The sequence below is a fragment of the Periplaneta americana genome, chromosome 10, assembly GCF_040183065.1.
Source record: "Periplaneta americana isolate PAMFEO1 chromosome 10, P.americana_PAMFEO1_priV1, whole genome shotgun sequence".
In the NCBI taxonomy this organism is placed as follows: Eukaryota; Metazoa; Arthropoda; class Insecta; order Blattodea; family Blattidae; genus Periplaneta; species Periplaneta americana.
Genome location: NC_091126.1, coordinates 109441985 through 109469771, shown reverse-complemented (window position 1 = coordinate 109469771; position 27787 = coordinate 109441985). Strand labels below are relative to the sequence as shown.

The following is a 27787-nucleotide window of genomic DNA, read 5'->3' as shown; positions in this document are numbered from 1 at the left end:
TTTTTCAGAAATCCATGATGTTGACAGAATTCTAATAGTATTCGTTTTGAGAGAATCTGTCTCCGAAACGTTCCCCTTTTCCTCCACACTTCCTGTCATTTCTTCTTACCTACCACCGCCACCACTGCCACCATCACTACCACCACCACCACCACCACCACCGCCAAGAATAATCTCTACACTTAAAGCTACATCAAGCATTAAGTTGCATTTATTCTACAAGCATTATTTCTACCTTTGTATACTTTGTATATATTCATCACTTACAAAGGGGTACCGCCATTGTACTTCATCTGTGAATCAGTGTCTGGCTCTGCAGTGCTGGAGCTTGTGGCACTTGTTTCTGTACTGGGGGACAAGGGCCGAGCTTGGGCATGGGATCGAGGCCTGTAGTGTTGATTTCTCGGAACATCTTGAATAGCAATCTCTTCTATGTAGGGATTTGTTCCGGCAACTGCTGGTATAATTCCATCAGTTCCAGAGCTCATACCACGATAAGAAGATTGATGTGGCACTGAAATAAAATCATGCATTCTATCCACTACCTTCATCATTTTCAAGTATAAAAGTAAGGACCATTATATTGGAGTGTAGGCTTTCACGGCCGGCGTCAATAGTAGAAAAGTTTTCCGGGCTATGAGGCCGTGGTCTGTTGGTTGTGAGACCAAACGTTTCGTTCACTGCTGCGGTGAACATCTTCAGTGGTGTCTATTGCTGGTGCGGCTGGTTCTACTGCGTGTGCTGATTACAGTCGAGCGCGGACCGAGGCGACAACAGCAAGCCCCCCCCTCCCGCACTATATATACAACGATGCAGCCAGCGCAGACTGTAATCAGCACACGCAGTAGAACCAGCCGCACCAGCAATAGACACCACTGAAGATGTTCACCGCAGCAGTGAACGAAACGTTTGGTCTCACAACCAACAGACCACGGCCTCATAGCCCGGAAAACTTTTCTACTAAGGACCATTAGTTTTTTTCCAGCTATACAGTAGGAGATTTGAATAAATTTCGGAATGATGAGAAAGTAAGTATAAACAAAAAGTTGAACTTAATTTTATAAGGTACTATACAAGGAACATTAATTTGGGAAGTGACGATGGATCAACCAACAAAAAGAGATAAAAGTTAAAATAAATAATTTGTTGTACTGTATCTTTCTTAGTGTAATCACCATGAAGAATATCCTCGGTTGAATCCGAGGTTCGTCAGTTCAAATCCTAACAGCGACAATTAATTCAGCTTTTCTCACTCCTGCAGAGTCTTGTGTAGATTTATGACATACAAATTAATCCTATCTTTGATACAAAGCTTGAGGCAAAATTGGTTTTTTATTCCTTCTCCATGTTCAATTTTGATGCCGAATATCCCCAGCAGTTGGAAGAGTATTTAAATAAAATATTATAATACTTCAGGTTTTACTTGGTACGACGTTTTGAAATAAAGAGGAAGGAACGTTTATACTCACTCCACCTATTTCATTGAAAAGAGAAAGGGGATGCAGCAGTGAGGGTAGAGTTGGGCAGATTTCTTCTTTACCCTAGGATGCATGAGTTACTTTTCCTACACATTTACATAACATGGATCCATTGGACCTAATTAATGCTATTTAATGAAGAATTAGGCAAAAATGATATTAATGTATTACTTTATTTGATTTTATTTTAGGAGTTTTAATTGTGGAAAATAATAAAATTGTATACCAAAGTAACAAGTGAATATACAAACATATATATTTATTTTTTCTAAAAGATAATAATGCTTTTCTTTGGGGAAAGAAAATAATAAAGTTTTATAACTAAGTTGGGAGTGAAAATAAATTTCTGTTGTAACACAAACATAAGCCATATGTATATATGCATATACATATATGAGGCTGCCTGAAAAACCCCACCTTAAGTCCGAAGACATATTTCAGTAGAGAAAAATAAAGCGAATCGAGAAAAAAAAATCTATTTTAAGATCTCTTATGAGCTACAAATAAAATACACCTCCAAGACTGCCAACGATGTCGAAACATGTTATATTAGCGTCTAATTTTGTAAGGTCAATCTTAAATGCAATTTAACCGAAATGCCTTTTTTAAAAGTAAAGTTTTCAGAATCCAATAAAAATGTAATTTTCGTCGTAGAAACATAATTTTTTGTTTAAAATGTTCAGCATTTTCTTTTCTTTCCAATACAGTAAAAAAAGAGAGAATATTTATATTTGCCGACTTAATGTGGGGTTTCACAGACAACCTCATATATACAAAGTGTCTCACCTAAATCTGCGACCTCAAATGAAGAGTTCGCGGGAAAAACTATGAATGTCACAGTTTTGTTAAGGTTGATGTCATTATCTAATTCAATGGGTCACTACGAAATTTAATGTTGTTCTTATGAAAAATGGTGAAAAGGAGAACTATCACCACGAATACAGTAATCCTTTCCTTTATTTTCTATAGAAACAGCACTACATCTTGCAGTTATAGACTCAATTAGATCATTATCTAATCCTTAACAGAAATGTGACATTCATCGTTTTTCCCCCGAACTCTTCAAATATTTTCGAAATGAAACAAAATGTGAAAAATGTACTTGCGCTGGCATTTACCCATGTCAGGGTCTCACACAATGGGAGGGTATGCACAATCCAAAAAAAAAAAAAATATATATATATATATATATATATCACTTTCAACTCAAAGTTACCTTTTTCAAATGTAATATGTATGCTTTTTCTAGCGAACTGGGAACTAGAGGTACAATTTTAGTGATAACAGAATTGGTTTCACTTTTCTAAACCTCATACTTTCTGAAATAACTAAACGGAGACACTGTTTGTGTCGTTATGCAAAGAGTGTAGTACTCTACATACAGCAAGATCTGCTTGCAATGTCGCTGTACTAAAAGCATGTATTAAACAAAACAACATCAGTACATACGCTCCACTTGTCAATGTACTAGTGCCACCTGATATCGTCTGCTGTACGACTATCAGTGACAGTTACCGGCGTGGCTCAATCGGTTAAGGTGCTTGCCTGCTGGTCTGAAGTTGCGCTCGGGTGCGGGTTCGATCCCCGCTTGGGCTGATTACCTGGTTGGGTTTTTTCCAAGGTTTTCCCCAACCGTGAGTTGAATGCCAGGTAATCTATGGCGAATCCTCAGCCTCATCTCACCAAATATCATCTCGCTATCACCAATCTCATCGACGCTAAATAACCTCTAGTTGTTACAGCGTCGTTAAATAACCAACTTAAAAGAACTGTCAGTGTCAAACCGATAAATACCGTAGGTACGTATTGTAACGTAATTTATGTTTATGTTCTCAAATATTATTTTCTTTTTTGATATTTGGAACCCTGTTTTGTTACCACTTCGTTCTCTTATTTCGTCTAGTAGTTATGCCGGTCTTCATTAATGAAGAAAACCTACACATTATTTTAATTTACGGCGAATGACACAGAAATGCAACCACAGGTGCAACATTGTACGCTGAACGCTGCCCAGATCGACGGTGTCCTTCACCTCGTACCGTTGTCAACATCTGCACAAGTCTCACAGAAACAGGAAACTGTGCTCCCAGAAAGCGTCAACGTACAAACACAGCAAATAACAGCGGAAACGAAGTCGCTGTTCTAGCGCTGTAGCTCACAATCCGCAAGTGAGTGTACGACAGATTGAACGCGGTTCTGGAATAAGCCGCAATAGTGCTCGGTAAATTTTGCACAGGTAGGCATAAGTTTCATCCACATAATATATCACTGCACCAAGATCTGTACGGTAATGTCTTTGAAGCCCGCATTGTAGCCTGTCGTTTTACACTTCAGCAGTTGCAAGATAATAATACATTCCTAAATAATATTGTGGTTACAGATGAACCTTCCTTCAAACATCATGGTAATGTGTAAGATAGAGTGTATCAGGAACTCCCAACGACACTAGAGAATATATAACAGCTTATTACTGAGCGTGTGCGACAATATCTGCACAAACACTACGATCTGTGGAACGCTTTCTTGTTCACCGTCTCCACAAGTGTATTGATGCAAACGGTGGTCACTTTGAACATCCGCTGAAGTGACACAGTTTCATCAGAAAATACGTTACTGATTATTTGTGAGTTCGTTTTCCGTGCTGGATGTAATTTACAAGCGTGAAGTTTCTTTGAGCTATAGACCACTAGTATTTTGTTTAGAAAAGTAAAACCACTCCCGTTATCAGTAATTGTACCTCTAGTTTTCAGTTTGCTAGAAAAAAACATACAAGTTCCATTTAAAAAAAGCCAACTTTCAGTTGAAAGTGATATTTTTATGATTTTTTTGTATTGTGCATACCTTCCCATTGTGTCAGCTTCTGACATGGGTGCATGCCTGCACAATTAGATTTTTCACATCTTGTTTCATTTCGAAAGTATTTGAAGAGTCCACTGCAAAAAGGAGGAATGTCGTGAATTTGTGAAAAATGAGATGAAGGTTCAGTACTATAGATGAAAGGGAGTAGAATATAATACACTTTGTTGCACTGCAAGAAAGATAATAGTTTCAGCTCTACATCGTGTTGACGAATTGATATACCACACAAAGAGTGGGAACGTCAAAGTTTAAATTGCATTTCCTGCAAAATGCAGTACATTCGACAATACCTCTTTTCTCAGAGTGGGCTCTTTATTTGAGGTCGCAGACTTAGGTGAGACACCCTGTGTGTTTGTGTGTCTGTGTGTATAAAAATTATAATGTAATGTATACACGAGATAGAAGAAAAACAGCATGGAAAAACCACAGTTGTCAGTCAGTGGCAGACAGGTTAGTACTGTTGATGTGCAAGCGAGTAATATTTTTGTGAAATTTATTAGTCACATTGAAAATGCAACAAATAGGAGGTATAGTTTACTTAGTTCCGTACATGGTAGTGATTGCTTTCGTGGTTGCTATTTTCAAAGCAATTTGATGGACGGCATAGCCCGATGTGCTTAACGTCCATAAATACACTATCTACCAAAAGTAATTGGGCACTGTTTTTGCCCCTTCAGAACCTCGTGGTACCACCTCTTGTTGCTATAACAGCAGCCACCCTGACAGGCATGCTCTCCACTAGTTTGTGAAGGATATCCACTGGAATGAGTCGCCATTCCTCTTGCAACATGGCACTCAGTTGGACAATGGAAGTTGGCCCCATGTTTCGGCGACTACTATGCAGTGGTATGCAGACAATAATGTTCACCGGTTGGACTGGCCTGCACAGAGTCCTGAACTCAGTCTCATTGAGCACCTTTGGGTCGAATTGGACCGGCGATTGAGGTCTCGGGAGATGCGGCCAACTTCCATTGCTCAACTGAGTGCCATTTTGCAAGAGGAATGGCGACGCATTCCAGTAGATATCCTACACAAACTAGTGGAGAGCATGCCTGACAGGGTGGCTGCTGTTAACAGTTGAGTAATTACAATAATTTATTTATTAAAGAAAGCCATGATTGCACGCATCGGAAAAGTTGCTCTTCGGAGAATCGTGGGCGGATTTACCGACAGTTGATGTGTGCGATACGATGTAGTGAACACGGTCACATAACAATTATACCAAAGATAGTTTTTCTTCGATTCGTGAGATTCGTCCGGTGAGTGCGATGCGATGCAGTGAACGCGTTCCTTTAATGATAAGTTAGTGGACGAATCAAGAACAAAAGTGCGAACTCCATGAAAGAAACGGCCTAATAGGACACTTCATTCATTCATTCATTCATTTATTTTATTCCATAGATCTTACATGAGCAATGAAGCTTTAAGATGTGGAACATGTCAACATTTTACAATATTACAATTACAATTTTTACAAAGTTTTATAGTTTTACAATTTAGTAATTTTCTAAAATTTTTACAATGTTGTACAATTTTTTTACATTTTGGCGAGATGTAGTGAGATGAAATGAGGTCCGAGGATTCGCCAAAATATTACCCGGCATTTGCCTTTTCGGTGGGGGAAACCTCGGAAAAACCCAACCAGGTAATGAAATCAAAGGGGGTAATCAATCAAAGGTGTTGATGCCAAGGACTCGCCATAGACCATCCGGCTTCAGTCCCACGGCTGTGGAAAACCTCGGAAGAAACCAAAGTCCAAAGGGGGAACCAACCCAAGCCCGAACGCAGCTCCGGAACAGCAGCCCAGCGAGTCTGCCGACTGAGCTACATCGATGGCTCTACTAAAAGTATACAATACATAGCCAATCAGATTATTAAATTTACAAACGCAAACGATCATTCATAAGTTGAGCTATATTATAATACAAAACAATTTAATTAAATTTAAGGTATAAACAATTCAACCAGTTGTGATATACAGAAATTGATAATACATATCATGCAAACTACTTCAAATTACAAACACAAACAATTTATCAGTAGAGCTATATAGATTACTATTCAATTTAAAGCATATACAATTCATCGGCCAAAACTATACAAATATATACAATACAAAGTAGCATACTTTCATTAAGCTATACAAATTTGTGCAATTAATATCAAGTAGATTAATTCAATTTATAATCATAAACAATTCATCAGTTGAGCTATACATATTACCATTCAATTTACAGTAGGTCTATATACAATTCATCAGTAGAGCTACACAGACTAGTAATCATTTTAAGAACATATACAATTCATCAGCCAAACTATACAAACATATACAATCAAATTAGTTCAATTTACAAACTTATTTTCGTTAAGCTATACAATTCATATGAAGTAGATTAATTCAATTTATAAGCTTAAACAATTCATCAGTTGACGTATACAGTACATACAATTCATCAGTTATGCTAAACAAAAAATACAATACATAGTAAACAGATTAAGTCAATATAAAAACATATTTTAGTTGAGCTATATAAAATTGTACATGTCATTTAAGTAGAATAATTCAATTCACAAGCATAAACAATTCATCAATTGTGTAGAAGGTATGAGTATGTAGAAATTTGGTTAATTCTTTTCTGAACCTTTTCTCGTTGTTCTTCAAATCTTTAAGATTATTAGGCAGTGCATTGAAGACTGTTATACATGAATAGCGAACTCCTTTTTTAAAACAGCTTAGACTAACAGAGGTTAGATGAAGATCTGATTTATGTCTTGTATTAAAATGATGAATGTCTTGATTAGTACTGAATTTATCTTGGTTCTTAATATACAGCATCATTAGGGAAAGAATGTATTCACAAGGTAAAGTCAAGATTTCTAAGTTTCGGAAAATATTTTTACATGAGGTCCTTTTATGCACACCGGCCATTATTCTTATAGCTTTCTTTTGTAAAACAAAAACGTGTTTAGCTTCAGACGAGTTACCCCAGAATATTAATCCATATTTCATTACAGAGTGAAAATATGCAAAGTATGACATTTTAAGTAAGTTTATATCACCAATAGTAGATAAGGATCTTAATGCATAACAGGCAGAGCTCAATTTACGAGTAATACATTCTATATGCGTTTTCCAGTTCAAGTGATTATCCAATTCTAAACCAAGAAACTTTGTGCTTATAGATTCTTTGAGATGAGTTCCATTTAATCGAATACTGTAGGAAACCTGAGCACTATTGTGTGTACTAAATTTGACTGCACTGGTTTTATCAACATTAAGTGCTAGTTTATTTGCATGGAACCATTCATTCATTAGATTCAGCACTGTATTTAAAGTGTTTATAAAACTAAGATAGATTCCTTCACTGCAGGTGTTATTAAGAGGAAAATTTACTCCTTATACTTCACCATTTACTTACCTAATTTGGCAGATATGCACAACATTTTTGTACATTAAGCCAAATACTAAGTAACTAAACCTACTCTACGCTAAAAATGGCCGAAGATGGAGATTTCTGATAGATAGACCTAATGTTCAAATTCTCTCATTTTTTCTCAAGAAATAAAATAATTTAATCAAGGGCAAGTGGAAGAACTATTGTGTATCTAGACCAGCGGTTCTCAGTCTTCTTAAATAGCGTACCACTCTTTTGAACTCAGGAAATTTTGCAGTATCAGTAGCCAAATTTATTATGGGAAAACGTCATGTATCGCTCCAAGAGTCAAAATAAACGTTCTCTGCCCCAAAACAAAAAAAAATGTATTGCTTTATTCAGGTGTGTTTAATTAAGAATCAATTACTCTTTTAATTTATTCATTGAAATGTTCCATAAATTATATAAAAAAACAGCTACATATAAGGTGAAGTATAAGGAGTAAATTTTCCTCTTAATAACACCTGCAGTGAAGGAATTGATATTAGTTTTCTTTGGTGTATTATAGATATATTAGGCCGTTTCTTTCATATATATATATATATATATATATATATATATATATATATATATATATATAATTTCTGTGAATTTAAATTTTTATTTCAAAATTTAAGTACCACGCAGCAGTGGCTCGCTTATCACAAGCGGTACGCGTATCATAAGTTGAGAACCGCTGATCTAGACGAACATTTGATTAACATTAATCACACCAAAGTTAAAATGTGGATGTTTGTGAGAAATCCGACGGTGACAACATTCTCACGAGGAAAGAGACAGAAATGTACAATTCTTCGTGCAGGATATTGATCTGGATTCATTCCGAATATTCTCCTTTGCTTTCAAGGTCTAGAAAGGTCTATCACGAGACAATTGAGGCTACCGTTTTTAAGGACTGGCTTATTAATAAACTTCTTCGAAACATTTCACAAAACAGTATTATAATTATGGACAATGCACAGTACCATTTCACAGAATTAAATAAAATTTCAGTATCATCATATCAACTTGAAATGCAAACCTGGTTAACAGAGAATATAATTGAATGTGATCCTAGAACCACCAGGGTAGTAATATATGAACTTATTAAAATTAAAATAACTAGGCTTAAAAGAAAAATAAAGACACAGCCGTTAATAGCACAAGATTGTTATTTGAAATAAAATTGTAAAATATTATTACAGAAAATTGGATAGCTGCATGTGCACATTTAGAGGAAGAGAAAATATTTTATTGGGAGAGGGACGGATTGGTTGATCTAGTCATAGATCTCAAGTAAACATTGTCTGGTTGTGTGATAATTAGACCGCGGGAGTGCGGGCTCTAATACGGCGATTGCAGTTGAGTATGCAGACGGGTATAGACGATGACGCAAGTCTCTCTCACCTTTCGCCATACTGTTCCGTGTATCGAACCCGCAACATTCAGAATGTGTTTAGCTGTCATACTGAAGAGTTGCGTATGTCAAATGAGACATATTCCATTGCCTAAAACACCTCGCTCACGTAGTGTAATAGTAAATAATTTAGTGGTACAATTCGGACGCGATACATAGGCTATTATAGAAGAAGGAAGTGTTGTATGTGTCGTGTGTAATTTCAGATTATTACGAACTAAGAAGTACTATTCTGAAAGACATATGTAATAGTAAAGCACACAAGGAAAATGTTGAACGCAATTCCAACAAGAACCAATCGAGTTCAAATAGTCGGTCACAATTCAATGTAGACTTATGTGATATGTTGATACACACAAACTTTGCATTCAGAACTTTTTACAAGCCTCACTTTACATTATTTCTGGAAAAATACACAAATCAACATATTCCAGGAGAAGCAACAACATGTAAAGAATATTTAACAATTTCGTACCAGAATACGATTGCCAAAATTCGAGAAACCGTGAACGATCAGAAAACATATGGGTTTCAGTTGATGAGTCTACAGACTTACAGTAAGTGGTAGATATGTGGCAAATGTGGTGGTCGGTATACTTTCCGAGTACTGTGTAGGGAAAAAAATTTGTGCTAACTTCAGAGAAATTGGAAATGGTAAACCATGCAACTATTGTCCAAGTTTTTTTCTTTATAAGGCTATGTGCTTTTTATGGCCGGAAGGGATTAAATATGATCATGTACTGCTTTTCGTCACTGATGCAGGTGCATATATTATTACGGTAGCAAAACAACTTAAAGAGCGGTACACCAACATGGTGGATTTAACTTGCCTGGCGCACGGACTGCATGGAGTTGCTGAAACAATTCGTGCTTTATATAGCGATCAGGACTGTTGTATAGCGTCTGTGAAAAAAAAAAAATTCTCAAAGCTCCTTGAAGAATATTAAAATTTCGAGAAATTGCACCAGATGTCCCCTTTCCACCTCAACCCGTAGTTACAAGAAGGAGCACCTGGCTCGAAGCTGCCTTATATTTTGCAGAACATTACAATAAAGTCAGTCTAGTTATACATGCATTAGATGGCGAAGATTCAGCTGCCATTACAACAGCAAAATCCCTGATTTCAGAAAGTATGCACCAAAATCTACAATTCATAAGGACCAATTACGGAAACTTGGCCACAAGTTATAACTCAACTGGAAACTTCTGGTCTACAAATGTCCGAGTGTATTAAATTAATTGAGAAAGTATCGGAAACAATTAACAGGGTACACCAAGGACTGTATCCTGATAAGATAAATGACAATTTACGTAGTGTAATAAAAAGACTAATGGGTATGTAGTGTTGAATAGTTTGGTGAAAAAACAGGACAAAAACTTAAATGACAATGTAAACCTTTTCACATACTCTCCATTAACCCCATCCGATGTCGAAAGAAGATTTTCGCAGTACACACATATTCTAACATATAAATGCAGGAGTTTCTCCTTTGACAATCTACGTATGTACAGTTACCCTTAAAAGGAATGAGACGACTCTTGGTCGTCGGAAGTTAAAGTTCTACAGCGCGGTTCACTCGATATCGATGTAACGATATGTAACATGTCAAATACAGCAAGAATTGTTACGAGGACCACAACAAGGGCAAGGACCAAAATAAGAATCACGAAGAAGACAGCCATTTAAGGCCACGATTTCACAACATAGCTCGGGTCACAAACTATCATTGCTTCTCTGTACCGAATGGCAAATGCCTGCTATGGGATCTGCATTCTAGACTGCTGTTGTCACTGTCTTGTCTCGGTAGCTCATATAGTAGCGTGTCGGTTCCACCGCTTAACCGAAACGTGTCGTGTTCGATCCCAGGTAAAACTTCTTTTTTATTGAGGTGTAATTAATTTCTTCAGAGTTCATAGACTGTCTAATTTGTCGAAAAATATGAATAATTTATGCCCAATTTCTGGGTCTTACAAGTGGGCTGAACCTCGTCAAAAATAAATCTTACTTGGAAGTTAAGAGTATTCTTCCTCAAACAAAAATCACAAGAAACAAAAAGAGACCTGTCAACTTAAAATCTTGTCCACATGCCATCAACTTCTATTACAGATCTAAGTCGGTCCGGCATGGATGTCACGACATTGTGGAATAAATTCTAATCCCCGGCGAGATCTTCCCAGGTTTTAACAACTTGATCCCACAATTCGCCTCGATTTCGAGGGCGTCGGTGGGCATAGGTGGCTATCCTTCTCTTTTTCAATTCCGCTCATAAATGTTCGATGACATTCAAATAAGGTGACTTTGGAGGCCAATTAATGATTTCGATCTCGGGTCTCCTATGCTTGCGGCATAGTGCACGGGATGGTTATCCTGTTGGAACAGCAATGTTCCTTCGGGAAAACGTTCTAGGGGCGGAAGGAAGGAATATATTTTCCAGAATGTGCTCGTTAGTTCCCGCATTAAACCGGCCATCGATGCGTTCTATAACGCCAGGTCCATCGTAAGACATCCACCCCAACACGATATCACAGTTTATGGTTCTACTTTCTTTATTGCAACAGTCTACTATATACAGTCACGAAGCTTGAGTTTTGAGGGTGCTAGAAACAATAGACTGTGACGGTACTATTTTGCATTTCCTGTAATGAGGCGATATTAGCGATCCTAATGGTGAGCAACTATCTAATGTTTGCATATTTACTACGTATTGAGCTTCGCGAGTGTATATACCAGACTGTGACGATATGCTAAAGTGCCCCGATCTTTCACGTCGGTGCACATAGCGCTGATCATGTCGGAGACCATCCTCACGATACACACGGACAGGACTTTCGTAATCACTCGAGATGGTTGTTCGTCGGAGAAAATTACATTTCTCCAATCGAAATCCACTCGATTGGTAGCGAAGGCAAGACGGTCGACAGCTTGTGCTTCCCCCAATATTTCCATTTGCGCAGCCCTGCGGCTCCTAATACCGCGGTTCCTCAACCTGCTGATCACAGTCTGTGAACCGGGAAAGTTAGATGCTGCTCTTATTTCGTTAGCAGTCCGAAAGGGGGTCCTGTCGAACTGCCTCGAATAAGAGAGCATCCTCTTCCAATGAAGAAATCCGGGGACGCCCAGGAATAGGGCGATTTTCGACCTCCCCTGAATTTTGGTAACGATGAACCCACCTCACGGCTGTACTTCCAGGAACACCGACCAAATGCCAGCAGATCTAGCCCCATATCCAGCCTCAACTAGAGATATAACTCGCTGTCTCATGTCACGTCGGTTCGCTATTAAGATGAGAAATGAGGGATGATGATAATACTTTAGTGTAGACAATGACTATTTAACGTAATAAAGAATTATTGAAATGAGGGTCATCTTGCACAATAAGAGTTAATAAATCAACTCTAACTGAAATATTTAAATAACAGGATATAACAAGAAGTCCAATTGTTGCGAAGCTAATCAAATTAAATCTAATTACAATAAGTAAACAAACCCAAAGTTATGACACCACATTGCTACACCTAAATTGTAGGTTATTAACATAAGCATTGAATAGGTCCGTGCTTATGCGTTGGACGACAAAACCAAACATCGAAAAGTTCGAATCTTGCTGAGGAATGTAACTTCTTGCTTTTTATAATGTAAATCAGACTTCTAATTACAATCATTCAGTCGACCTGGTTGGCAAGTTGGTATAGCGCTGGCCTTCTATGCCCAAGGTTGCGGGTTCGATCCCGGGCCAGGTCGATGGCATTTAAGTGTGCTTAAATGCGACAGGCTCATGTCAGTAGATTTACTGGCATGTAAAAGAACTCCTGCGGGACAAAATTCCGGCACATCCGGCGACGCTGATATAACCTCTGCAGTTGCGAGCGTCGTTAAATAAAACATAACACTTTTAACAATCATTCATATTTCTTAATATTTATAGCCAACATTGAATTTGTAAAGAAAAGACTTTAGAAATCTCATATGGAATTTGTGATCTGTAATGACATGAACATAGATTTTCTCTCGGAACTTTTCCGTAAAAGTAAATTAAATTCACTCCTTGAAACTGGAAACCTTAGTCGTAAACTCATTTTCCCACCAGCATACAAGCTGAAGTAGCACAGCCATTGATAAAAGTTTTGTACACTGAATTAGACTGAATTCCTATTCGACAGCACCTATAATCAATGGCTTGCATGAACAGGATAAACTAATCCTGTTTCCAATGTTACTGAACAATTTCACAATATTAATTTAAAAACTAAAAAAAGGGTCGTAAATGCTGTATCTAGTGATTATTTACATTTATGTCTACAAAATGAATCTTGGAAAAACGTATATGTTACTGGTACTGCTGATATTAAGAGTAAATATATTGTATTTTTCACTTCATTTCAGAATCATTTTAGTGGATGTTCTCCACTCAATGTTGTGAAAAAATTAAAAAATAAAAACATGTAGATAATGCAGGGACTTAAAAATCTCATGTATTAAAAAGAAGAATCTATATGTACTGAGCTGCAATGTAACTATCCTCATATTCTTAAATACTACAAGAAGTACAGTGCAATTTATCAAAATTAATGAAAGAGGAAATAGAACATATTTGAATAGAAGAGCACAAAATCCGGATATTGCAATTAAAGCTATTCGGAATATTATTAAATTTAAACTTGTAGATATCCTAAGAAAGAAAATATTTTTTCATTAAAATTAGTGATTATAAAGTAGAGGATCCCAACTCTATTGCAAATTCTTTTAACATCTTATAGTATATAGTAAAGAAATATTATTGACAACTTCAAACATTCAAGATTTTGCAAAAGATACTGCAGTTAGTTACTTAACACATGCATTTAATAGTTAGTATTAATATATGTGATTAATCAATCACTGCAACAGTGCTTATTCATTCAATCATAACATCAATGGAATTGAATGCACATTAAATTAAACACTATTGAAAACACGTAGATAAAATAGTTAAAATCAACTGAAGGGGTGAGAATGAAATAATCCAAAGCCACACTTTTAACAAAAATTGTTTTATGCGAGTGTATTTATTACACATATGAAGGGTACACGGGAAAAACGATCAAGGTCCATCAAAAATCGAAATTGAGTTAATAATGCTATCTTATAATGGAAAGGAAGTACTATCATGTGGTCTAGCTAGTAATAAGAAATCATTGCTCTTGACATTCCACTACGTCAATTTCTATTAAATACACACATAACAAAGTATTAAGTGCTTAAACTTTAAAATTCGTTTTTCTCGCAACTTTCTAAAATGGAACTTGATCGTTATTCCCGTGTACCCTTCATATGGGTAATAATTACTCAACAAATGACATAGCCTAAGGACTCTAAACCTTTGTAAACGTTTGTGTGTGTGGCTTACGAATATTTTTTTTAATTTCATTTTAATTGTTAGGTTTTTAATATATATATATATATATATATATATATATATATATATATATATATATATATATATATGCATTTACATTGTATGTGTGTGTGTATAAATGCATTCATTAGATTGTTTATAATCTGAGGACTTTGTAAAACTCTATTTCAACGTTATTTAGAAAAAAAATCGTTGATATAGACTAAGAATCGAACTCGCTCCCTTCTACACAACACGCAGAGGTCTTAGCGTCTGAGCTATTGCAACGACACGTAAGCTTTACTTTCTGTGCGGAGTGTCGATCTAGTCATGAAGGTCCATTGTCGATTTAACTACACGATTTACGTATATATTTATCTTTTATTTACGTAATATTATCATATTTTTTGCAGTTTCTGAAGTGAATTCCTGAACGATGCTAGTAACAAACCAAATAGCTTGAATCTAAGTAACTCAATATTCGTTATCTTGTGTATCAGTGCTCTGGTCTCTGATCATGCGCAGTGTTTCACATCTGAGACTTAGGAATATTCAATTGTATCATTCCTTTTCAGGGAAACTGTACATACAATAGTTGTACATTGTAATTCCTTATTGTAAAGAAAAAGATTCCGTCGACATCGTATCAATTAGATAAGTACTAAATGTATGATTTTTGTATGTATGCAATTCATATACTCAAGACTGTACGTCTGAAGCACGCACAGTAAGTTGCTTACCAGAGAGTTCATTACACTCGCCACGGAACGCTCCAGTCATACATAACTTGACGGTTAAGGGCCCGCACTCCCGCGGTTTAGTGATAATATTTGCAATAGCAGTACTATATACAAACTTGAAAAGCAATTTAATTGTATTGTAATTGGAAGATCTTTTTACTTAATTTACCTATTAAATGTATTTTTCTTAACCCGTGCGAGTCAAAGTAAATAAGAGTAACAACATCGTTGCGTGAAAAAGGACCTTTAACGTTTTTAGTCTTTTACTCTCAAAGTCCATATTCATTGTCTTACTTTTAACGGTACTATATACTTTCAATAGACCTTTTGTCACATGTATCACCTTTCAAAAAAGAACTTGTGTATGCAGAGTAATTCATAATTATGTACTATAAAGTATTGCAAAGTATTCTATACACAAAAACATACATAATTTTTGTCACATAAACATATAGCCGATATTGCATTGTTATCAAGATATGGCAACAATGAGTTATTTCGAAGTTAGACTAACAGTTACCCGTGGCTAAAATTGGAACTAACATTCGGTGGTGTTTTGAGGTTAAGAAGAGTTGTATTCATAGTTGACCACGTCTTGTAGTTATGGTGATGTTTTGTTGATTCATGATGTTGAGTATAGGGATATCTTATGCGAAGGTTTACCGCTAGATGGCAAAGCGTTCCATGCGGTGCAACATGTTGTAGGGCTATGTTATGTCATATGCTACAGTTGATTACGTTTTCCCGCTTTTGGTTTTCTGCGCGTGTCAAAATTATATTTATAACATTATTTTGCATAACCTAGTATAAATTAATATAATTCAGTATTTTCTTACCTCATGATTTATTTTAATTTACAATAAATAATAACGTAAACCTGTATAATATTGAGCGATTCCCCGAGATGAGTGGGGAAATCTACAATATGCAGAGTATAGATACGAGTAAATTGAATGTTCATGAACCTAAACGAGAACTTTAAGAACGAGATGCACGAATAAAAAAATAGGAACTATGTCGAAGGTGAATATGTATAGTAAATCCATATACCTTGGGTGAATATTGCCCTCTTTAGTCATTAGTATTTAAGAACCGTAGGCCTACGCTAAAAACAGGATATGCAGCCACCAATGTGTGTTTTTTTTTTTAGGGAAGGGACTATCGAGATTGAATTCCTTGTATTTTTTCTGTAGTTGCAGAAAGATCATATGCAATTTTTAATGGGATGATATAATATGATTGCAGTAGTATCACGATTAGTAGTGCGTTTTGTAGGTTAAGGACATGCAGTTTTGAATACTATGTGGGATGATTTTGAAAATTTGAAGTTAAAAAATGGTTTTGGTAATGAGGGTACAGTACATTAAATACATTATTCACGAAATGGATTTCACTACGGATCGTCCTGTGTAATAAACATCCCAGTTTATCGAGAGTTTACTGCAGGCGTAAACTTCGGAGACTCCAACTACTGCATATAATCTAAGCTAACATAGCTCGCTGTCGAGGCTGTTATTAATTTTTCTTTTTCCTCTTCCAAAATAAAACTATAGTCAACAATTCCTTACTTGAAGTAGTTACTTTTATTTAATAGCTAGCACTTTCGAGGCGCAATTTAATTACTTACATTTTTTAAGGTTTAAAGCATATTCAGATTATTTCGGGACCTGATTGAAGACGAAAAGCTTTCCCTGGTTTTTACATATAGGGACATAACAAAATTGGCCATTTTTAGTTGTTTTTAAGAGTATTTAATATACAAATACACTACGTAGATCCTCAATGTTTATATATCGAAAAACAAATGCACACGTAAAGCGCATCCCTCAAAGTACACGTACGCTATCTGTTGGTGCTAGTTCAGGATATCCCTATTGTGACTGAGATTAGTGTTATTTTTATTTTACTGAATTGCATATCATAACAGTTGGCACCAATAGAGTATGGGGAGAACCATATATAAACAGTGAAATGAACGATATGATCTTCAAAGCTTTGAAGTAAGAAACAATTCTGCTGCTTCTGCTCGCATCTACGCTGATCGTTTTCCTGCCCGACAACACAAAACTTCAAAAACATTTTTAGCAGTGGAACATCGCCTTAGGGAAACCTGTCGTTTTGCACCTGTGATGAACAATCCCGGTAGACCGCGAAGTCGCAGGACTGCTGCTGCTGAAGAAAACATTCTGGGTTTCGTAGACCGTTCACCAGGTACAAGTACATGGCGATTAGCTGCACGTCATCACGTCTCAGAAGACAGTATGGAGAATTGTATAGTTGTAAAAAAAAAAAAGTGGCCGCACTCGTGAACAGCGAATATTTTCTAAGTCCACTTCGGGTCACGGCGATGTTACACTATGCGTGTGCTTGTAGAAGCAGTTCCGGAACTATGGAATTATTCCACATTTGCGTCTCGTAGACCAGCGGTAACGTGCTTGTTTAATGATTCGAAATTTGTGGGTTCGGGCCTTTTTTCAAGTTTTCATTTTATTTTTAATCGTTCTTTAGCGATGTAAATAATATTCAAATTATCATTTATATTCTGTTATCGTTCTTTATCGATATCAAGTTATTTATATTTTGTTATCGTTCTTTTAGCGATATAAATAATATTCAAGTTTTAATTTTTTGTATTCTGTTATCGTTCTTTAACGATATGAATAATATTCACGTTTTTTATATTCTGTTATCGTTCTTTAGCGATATAAATAATATTCAAGTTATCATTTATATTCTGTTTTCGTTTTTAGCGTTATAAATAATTTTAAAGCTATTTATATTTTGTTATTTTTCCTTCGCGATATAAATAATCTATATTTTATGTAAGTAATTACTATAATACAAATAACTATTTTTCTTTGTAAAATAGGACATTTTATTGAAATAATTAAATATATATTATGTAATATCTTATATTACTTAAACAAACCGATACTTATGATTTATAATCCGTTATCTTTCTTTAGTGATATTGTATAAATAATATTCAAATTATTTATATTATTATCGTTTTTAGCGACATAAATAATATTCAAATTATAATTTATATTCAGTTATCGTTCTTTAGCGATATAAATAACATAATTTAATATTAGGTTTGGAGCAATTCAGTTACATAATACTGGTGTTAGTTTTTCTTTTTGTATTATTACATTATACTATCTTGAACCACAATAAAATGAAAAGGAGTGACTAAGAATTGAACCTGAGACGTTTGACATCTAAATTCCGACGTTCTTCTCCTGAGCTACGAGGGCACAAGTGTGGAAACATTTGCGAAAAAATTGGCCCAATCCCCCTCCAAGATTTTCTGATGATTTGTAGAAGCTAGTCAAGGATGCGGGGGGCAAAGATTAATTGGGATTTCCCTGTCTCTGATCGGGTCAAACATCCTGGTAGAACTAATATTTAACCCTTGCGGTGAATTTCAGTGCAGTCGGAGGGTCCAATTAGTCAAATCCACTCTCCTCATCTCCACGCTTGGGCCCCCTGGGATCTAATAAGATGCGAAAGGGACAATGGTGTGCAGAAAGCAACGGGACGTTGCCGCATTTATCCTTCCCAAGAGAAACTGCAAACATGGGGAAAGGAAGCTTTTAATAGAAAAAAGAGCATCTTCTGCGGACCTCTGGAAAAAGAACTAAGGAAAAGATTACTGAAGTCCTTTGTGTGGAGTGTGGCATTGAATGGGAAAGAAACATGGACATTACCTGCCTCTTTCTGTACATGTTTATTGTCTGGCGGTAAAACCAGGCAGCTCCAGGAGCCACCTTATTGTTTCACCAAAATCTTACATTATTGTCGATAGGAAGCAGCACTATTATCACAGCTTAAAAGACAAATAAGAAGGTTAATATTAATACATTGTTGTCAGTATTTTATTAGTGGCACATGGCAATGGCGTATACTGGTTAAAGGGTTTGGGCTACCACTGACCCTATTATTACACAAAATATATTTTAAAATCCCTATAATAAAATTCCTTACATATTTATGTGAATTCCAGACGTCTTGATTGGGACGAAAATACGTTGATGACTTCGTCCTTCAATTACAGTTGGGCCACTTGCAAAGTTTCTGTAGAAATGACTTTTCAATGGATATTAGTACCAAGCCGGATAAACGTTCTTGTGTATGAGTTGATCTATAGTAGGATTTTATTCTCTTCAACGCAGAAAATGTTCTTTCTACCGATGCTGACGTAGCTGGTATTGTCACAATTAATGTTGCCAATTTAAGGACTTCAGGAATAACTTGGTTCAGCTGGTTTTCATATATGGCAGATAATATTTCATGGATAGGTTTGTTCGAAAAATCAAACACTTCTGCTGAATATATTACACGTAATTCATTTTTCAAACGTACTTGATCAAAGTGACAGTTATAGGACTGAAATAATTTGTTAAGTGCCTCATTCGGGAAGTTTTCTCTATAAGCAGAAAATTTTTGAGAATCTAGAAGATGTGTGAACTGAAGCTTTCCATAATCAGAAAATCTGTCAGTAATTTCCATGTGCATACGATCTAGTAAGCTGTAGTACAGCTGCCTGTATTTCAATTCATCATCTCCTTTTCTTCGCTTTAATGGTGGTTCCATTGTATTGTCTGAAGAATTTTCATTTTCCATATTACTCCATATGGACGGAAACCCACTACGTCTGAACTCGGATATAGTATGTTTTAACTTTGATAACTCTTGTAAGCAGTATGCTATGTCTAGACTTTTTGTCTGAAGAATATTGTAGAGCACATCTGTATGTGCGAACACTCTAGCATAGACTTCAAGAACAAATATATTCTGAAACTGTGTGAAAAAATACAAATATCCTTGAGCCGGCACAATTACATCATCATCCCAGTTTTCTTCAGAGTCATTACAAATGATATTTTCAAAGAAAGCAGTCAGTTGTTCTCTGTATTCCTTTACTGTATTTACAAGCCGAGATGTAAAATTCAATCTAGTTGGTGCTACTTTTGGGAGTTTCTTGTTCATAAATTCCTTGAGTTTTCTGATCTTTTAGGAGATGATGAGAAAAATGCAGCTAAACCCGACAGTGTTTTGAAAAAAATGCGGCATTCTGGAATGGATGAAGTAGTATGTTGCAAAACTAAATTGAGAACATGGCAGTAACAATGGACAAATAGTGCTTGAGGATACTTTTCTTGAACTTTTGTTTTTAAGCCATTAATATTTCCCGCCATAACTGAAGCACCATCATATGTCTGTGCAATTAACTTATTTCCGACATTGTATTCTGCTATAACACCTTCCACATGCTGAAACAAAGCAGCAGCAGTTTTGTCCGAACTGACATTTGTGAACCTTTAAACCGTTCTTGAACATTGGCAGTACTGTCGACGTATCTTAAAACAGTGGACAATTGACTCTGATTAGAGCAGTCACTTGTTTCATCAACAACAATGGCCACAAAAGGATTTATGTTCTTTATCATAACCCCACTTATAGCAAATATTAAGTCATTCTGAATTGCGAGAGAAGTACCACGAAATACTGTTGAACTCTCAAGATGATTGGCCAGTAAGTGGTCAAATTCACTTAAGGAACTTAAATATTCAATATAATTTCCTATATTGTCTGATTCCACACTCTCGTTATGACCCCGAAAAGCCAATTCTTGTTTTCCTAGAAAGCAGACTGCGTTAATAAGATGCAGAAAAATCTCCCGATTTTTCTTTTCACAAGAGCATTGTGTTGGTTGATGTGTAGAGCTTGTCGCGTATCTAGCTGTAAATCAATTCTTGTCTTCCCAAAGTTTGCAAAGTTCATGCTACTACAAATATGAGCGTTTGATTTGTCGTATTCTAGGACTGCCGTTCGAAGGGAGTTCATATTAGAAAACCCCTCTTTTGACCACACATTAGTTTCGCGGCTAAATAACAAACATGGCCAGCAAAATAGTTTAGACAGTTTAGAAGTACCACACAACCAATTCCACTTACCATATGATGTCGCAGTGAAATGGCATGTGTACTCTCGCTGTTTTTCTTTTACGTCCATGGACAAATTTAACTCAGGAGTTGGTCTTTCCATTTTCACAATTTCAACTTTCTCGTTGTTATGTACGACGGTTAAAAGGCACTTTTAATAAACCTTCTATTACACAGTCATTTTCAACACAAACCTCTCCAGAAACTTGTTCTGCCATATTTTTCACAATATCACTTAATTGGGAAATTAAAAACTTAATAATTCACAATTAATATAACTCTTAGACACTCGAACAAATCACAGATTTAAAATACTGCACTGCAAGAACACAATCACATTTAATTGCTAGCGTACTAAGCGTAATGTTGCTTCGCGCCTGCGAAGAAACCGATCGCGAGAGTGGCAACTCACCCGGCCTACACTAGTACACTGCACGATGGAAACAGAGGGGAGCGGGGGATGGGCAGTTGTGCGACAGGACAGCTTAGCGGAACTGTCACAGGCTACCCCTTGTAGCAGCGGTTTCTCCAGTGATGCCGCCTTGGCAACTTGTTTCTTTTCGAGAGCAGAGAGCGCATATAAATCTAACAATTACTTTAATATTAATTACTATGGTAAAACTAATAATACAAAATTTTACATTATGTTATATTATAAACTTTTTCTTTTGTAATTTCCTTGGGCTACCGCCGGTAGCCCCGGTAGTCCGCAAAATACGCCCCTGGCACATGGAGACTAGTGAAAGTGATTTTGCTGCTTCTGAGAGTGAATATAGGTCTAATCCAAATGAAAGTGTGTCTAGTAGTGAAACTTCCAGTACAGATTCATTGAAAAAGAAAAGAAAGCGTAATCCAAAACGGTGGCTCTCAAATACAAGAAAGGAACTAGAAATGCAGGTAAATCATACGTGAACAAGAAATGCAAGCATTTTTCTGTTCGTATTATTGGATCCGACTGTAAATGCAAGCGCCAGTGTTACCAAAAACTTAGTAAGTACATGAAAATGGACATACGTACTGAAATCATTTGAAGACATGAAGAATAAAGAAACGCAAGATGCATATTTGGGTGGCCTGATATCTGTTCGTGATGTCCAACGACGCCATATTGATAAATAAGGCAAGATGGCGCCGAGTGTGGATGTTAGTAACGCTACCTCTGCAAGAAATAACGTAAAACGTGTGTCTAATTGTAAATACTGCGATAAAACAGTGCTGAAAGGTATTTGTTGTGATAAGTGTAACATGTGGATGCACGGCATGTGTGCCCAAATTAACATTAACGAAATAAATGATGAGGAAGTTTGGTTCTGCAATGCATGCATCATCCAGAATAACAAAGAGTGTTGTGAAAATGAAATAAAATCAAAATCTTCCATTATAGATATACTCACTGAACAAATTGAAACTCTGAAGAGGGAAAAATGCAGTATTAACACAGTATAATTCTGAACTTCAAGCAAAAGTAACTAGTTTGGATAATGGATACCACGTGGTGCAACCTAACCACAAACGACGCTATTCAGATACAGTTATTAAAAACAAATCAAGATACAACCCTGCATCATCATCTCAAATTAGCTTGAACAACAGATTTAGTGTTCTTGAAGAACATGAAGAAGATTACCTTCAAAGAGGTGAAACTAGAGTGAATAGTCACGTCCAGGCGCCAATAAACAGCGAACTTGCAGACGTGGAAAAAACAGAAGTGTCAGTACTAGGCGATTCGCTATTGAAATTCTCCGGTGTAGTATGCAGGGAAAGAGGTTATGCAGTTCATTGTTTTCCTGGAATAAAAACTGATGAACTTCGGCACAAAGTTGAGCAAATGGACTTAAAGAAATACGAGCCAGAAATTGTAGCTATACACGTAGGGACTAACAGCATTCGGAAGGGTGTAACAGCTGAAGAAATTATGGGAGACATGTTAGATCTGGTGGATAAAATAAGATCAGAAGTGACAGATGTGAAAATAGTAATTAGTAGTCTGCTCAGAAGATCTGATATAAATGTTAGAAGAATAACTAGAATTAATAATGAACTTGATTGGCTGTGTTCAGTTAGACAGTGTACAATGGTCGATGGAAACTGCTGGTTGTATGATAACGATTTTGCAAGAGATGGAATACATCTAAATCGCAGGGGATCCTTTAAACTGGGCGAGTTGTTGTCTAATGCAATTGAATCAGCCAAACAGGGAAGCATCATTGATATTCATCATGGTGCTGAGGATGGCAGTCCACGTGGACCGCGGGCACCGGAGTCCGAGGCTGGTGTTGCTGGCGGAGAGTAGCATGTGGGCGGTGCTGTGGACACCAATGCGGTGGAACTGCGGGTGCTGGAGCCCAAGACCGGTGGTGCTGACAGGGAGCAGTATGTGGAGGACACTGGGGACGGCGATGCAGTGGGACCGCAGGTCCCAGAGCCTGAGACCTGTGATGCTGACAGGGAGGGGCATGTGGGCAGCGAGACGGTGGGACTGCAAGTACTGGAGCCCGAGGCCGGTGATGCTGGCAGGGAGGAGCACGTGGGTGACGGTGGGGACAGCAGTGCAGTGGAACAGCAGGTGCCAGAGCCTGAGACCAGTGATGCTGGCAGGGAGGAGCACGTGGGTGATGGTGGAGACGGCAGTGCAGTGGGACTGCTGGTGCCAGAGCCTGAGACCAGTGATGCTGGCAGGGAGGAGCATGTGGGCGAGGATGGGGACGGCAATGCAGTGGGACTGCAGGTGCCAGAGCCTGAGACCGGTGATGCTGGCAGAGGACAGCATGTGGGCAACACTGGGAATGGCAATGGAGTTGGACCACAGATGGAGAATACCAACACGAACAGCAGCAGCCTGGGAACATCAGAAAGATCCATCAAGCCTCCATCTCACCTAAATGATTTTTTATGCTTCAGCAACCAGTAATAAAGGAAGAAAAAGAAAACAGCAAAATGTATCCAGGAACGAGGAACAAGAATTTTTGCAACCCTAAAAGCTCCTCACGTGGATGATGCAGCAGCAACAGTAGATGGGGAAATTCTTACTGGTAAGACTTGTGGCAACATCCCATTTTCCAACAACATATCACTAGGCCTATTACACCAAAATATGCAGTGTATCAGAAACAAAACACATGAACTAGAAATAATCCTAAATGGTAGTTTAAAACATGTAAACATCTTATGTGTAACTGAACATTGGTTAAAAGAACAAGAAATTAGTTATTATACAATACAAAACTTCAAACTCTGTAGTATATTCTATAGGACAAACAATAAAAATGGTGGATCAGCTATCTTTGTAAAAGAAAATATCTCCTGCAAAGAAAAGCTACAAACAGCCTACTTAAATGAAGAAAAAATTTTTGAACATGTGGTTTCTGAAATTCATATAGAAAATTCAAAAATATTGATAGCATGTATATACAGGTCACTTGATGGTTGTGTAGAAACTTTCTTATATAAACTTGAAGTTCTGATAAGTAAACTAGAAATCAAAAACAAGCCTCTAGTTATATGTGGCGATTTCAGTATAAACTTCTTAATAAAAGATAACACTGTATCAAAATTAAAATCATTATTTCAATCACATAACTCACCCACTCGCATCACAACCACATCCCAAACGTGTCTGGACCAAATAATTGTAGATAAAATATTTTTCCCCTTCACAAAAGAAAATGTCAACTTAGGTTTATCAGATCATAACGGAGTTCTTCTACATTTTGCCCTAGAAAAATTCTCAGACACTTTAGGGAAATCAGTTACAATGGAATGGCAATATAATAAAGAAAATACTGAATACTTTAAACGCCTCTTGCATAAGGAGAGTTGGAACAATATACTCCATGAACCAGATACTAACCTTAAAACAACAGAATTCTTAAACGTAATAACTCACTATTTCAATAAGGCATTTCCAAAATTAAAAGTTTATCAAAACAACAAAACTAACAGACAAGGTACCCATAAAACATGGATAACGGCGGGAATCATAAACTCTTGTAATAGAAAAAGTCTTTTAAGTACCATTAATAAAACTACAGATAACCAAGAATTTAAAATATACTTTAAAAAATACACTGCTATCCTCAGGAAATTTATCCTAGAAGCAAAAAAAACTATATAATAGTAAGTTTATTTTAAAAGCGGAAAATAGGAGTAAAGCCAACTGGGAAGTCATAAACAAAGAAACGGGTAAAAACCGGAGAAAAGAGATAGAAGATATCAAAATAAGTGTTCAAAAAACACAATAACAGATCCAAAGGATGTGGCAGAAATTTTCAATGAATATTTCACCAATATGGCAGAAAACCTACATAAAAACATGATCCCACCATGAAATTACAAATCTGTGCCAATAAATATAGCTAAAATAATTTTTCTATCTCCTGTTAATAATGAAGGAATCACCAAAACTATTCAGTGTTAAAAAAATAAATTTTCATGTGGTGCCGATGGAATACCAGACTATGTAATAAAAAGTTGTGCACCCCTCATTTCTGTGCCCCTAGCTGATATATGTAACAATTCCTTATCGACAGGAATCTTTCCAGAATGTTTAAAAATAGCAAAAGTCCATCCTGTCTTTAAAAAAGGTAACAAACAAAATCTGGAAAATTACAGACCAATATCATTGCTCTCAGTATTCTCAAAAATCTTAGAAAAAATAATGTATAACAGGCTAGTTCCCTTTCTTGAATCGCAAAGTGTTTTTTTCAAACTTTCAATTTGGCTTTCGGAAGAACCAGACAATAAACGATGCTCTCTTTTCCTTCATTGAAAGTCTTCTCGAAGCAAAAGATAAGAAAGAAAATAGTCTTGGTCTCTTTATAGATCTCAGTAAAGCCTTTGACATGGTAAACCATGATCTATTAATAACTAAATTAGAGTCATATGGTATAAGAGGTCTGGCAAGTAATTGGTTTAAATCATATCTTGACAGTCGAAAACAATTTGTAGAAATAAACACAATACGTTAGACTTCACCTCTATGAAGCACGTTGTTCCGCAGGGCTCAGTTCTTGGACCGGTACTTTTTTTATTATATATAAATGATCTCCCAGATCATATACCTTTTGCTAAGACGGTTTTGTTTGCTGATGATACAAATATGCTATTTAACTCTAGCGATAAAAATGAGTTGCTAAGTACAGTCAATCAGAGCAATGGCCACCTCCAAAACTGGCTTCAGCAAAATAAGTTATAACTGAATATTAGTAATACTGTTTACATACTCTTTAACAATAGCAGCGATCAAAATTCTACTCCTATCAAAATAAATGATAACGACATAATGGAAGTTAAAAATACAAAATTTCTAGGCATCTGGATCGACTCTGCTTTAACCTGGAACTATCATTTGAGAAAACTATAGAAAAATTGAGCCGCTATGTATATGCTTTCAGAATATTAAACAAAACAACCTCTAATGAAGTTCTCAGATGTATGTATTTTGGCTATGTACATTCCCAGATTCAGTATGGCATACCATTATGGGGCGCAACAAGCAAAATTACGGAAATTTTTAAGCTACAGAAGAAATTTATAAAAATTATGAAACAAGCACCTATGAGGTCGCAAAGTAAAGAAATTTTTAGGGAACTCAAAATTCTGCCAGTACCTTGTATATACATTCTAGAAACAGTGTCTTTCATTCATAAAAAAGGTAAAAAAGGTAAAGGTATCCCCGTAACATGCCATGAAGGCACTTGGAGGGCATGGAGGTAGAGCCCCATGCTTTCAATGACCTCGGCACTAGAATGAGGTGGTGTGGTCGGCACCATGCTCTGACCGCCTTTTACCCCCGGGAAGGACCCGGTACTCAATTTTATAGGAGGCTGAGTGAACCTCGGGGCCGTTCTGAAAGTTTGGCAACGAGAAAAAATCCTGTCACCACCTGGGATCGAACCCCGGACTTTGCAGTCCGTAGCCAGCTGCTCTACCAACTGAGCTACCCGGCCGCCCTTTCATTCATAAAAACAAAGCAAAATTCAAATTGAATTCAGACTACCACATGTATCAAACAAGAACATCAAGTCATATCCATTTGTCCACTCATAGAATAACCACAAGTCTTAAAAGTATTTTACATAGAGGCATAAATATGTATAATCAAATTCCAAGCTCCATAATAAGTAGTAAACAAAAGAAGTTTTAAAGCATAGTCAACAGGTTGCTGCTGCATCATATGCCATATACTGTAGAGGAATTTATGTCTTTAGACCTTGCGGAAAGTTCCTACTAAAGTGTAATTGTATCATGTCAGCAGATGTCCTGCAATAACAAAGCTACAAATTCATAAATATGTCCATAGTATAATCAGAAACGCGTTGGTACGTTAAACCAAAGGTCCCGGGTTCGATACCCGGCTCCGGAACAATTTTTCCCTCGAAATTATTCAAATCAACTTTACAGGGAGTTATACCTGAAATCTTGATTTGCTTGCGTTGGTACGTTAAACCAAAGGTTCCGGGTTCGATACCCGGCTCCGGAACAATTTTTCCCTCGAAATTATTCAAATCAACTTTACAGGGAGTTATACCTGAAATCTTGATTTGCATAATACACGT

The 27787-nt window shown here is 36.6% G+C and overlaps 1 protein-coding gene across 4 annotated transcripts in view; it reads right to left on the bottom strand.

Moving 5' to 3' along the window:
• LOC138707947 (uncharacterized) overlaps window positions 1-27787 on the bottom strand; it is a 531488-nt gene that overhangs the window by 111638 nt on the left and 392063 nt on the right. For all 4 annotated transcript variants that reach the window (XM_069838011.1, XM_069838012.1, XM_069838013.1 and 1 more), the window contains one exon: window positions 268-514. In XM_069838011.1, coding sequence (XP_069694112.1) covers window positions 268-514 — 247 coding nt within the window. The remainder of the gene's footprint in view (window positions 1-267; window positions 515-27787) is intronic.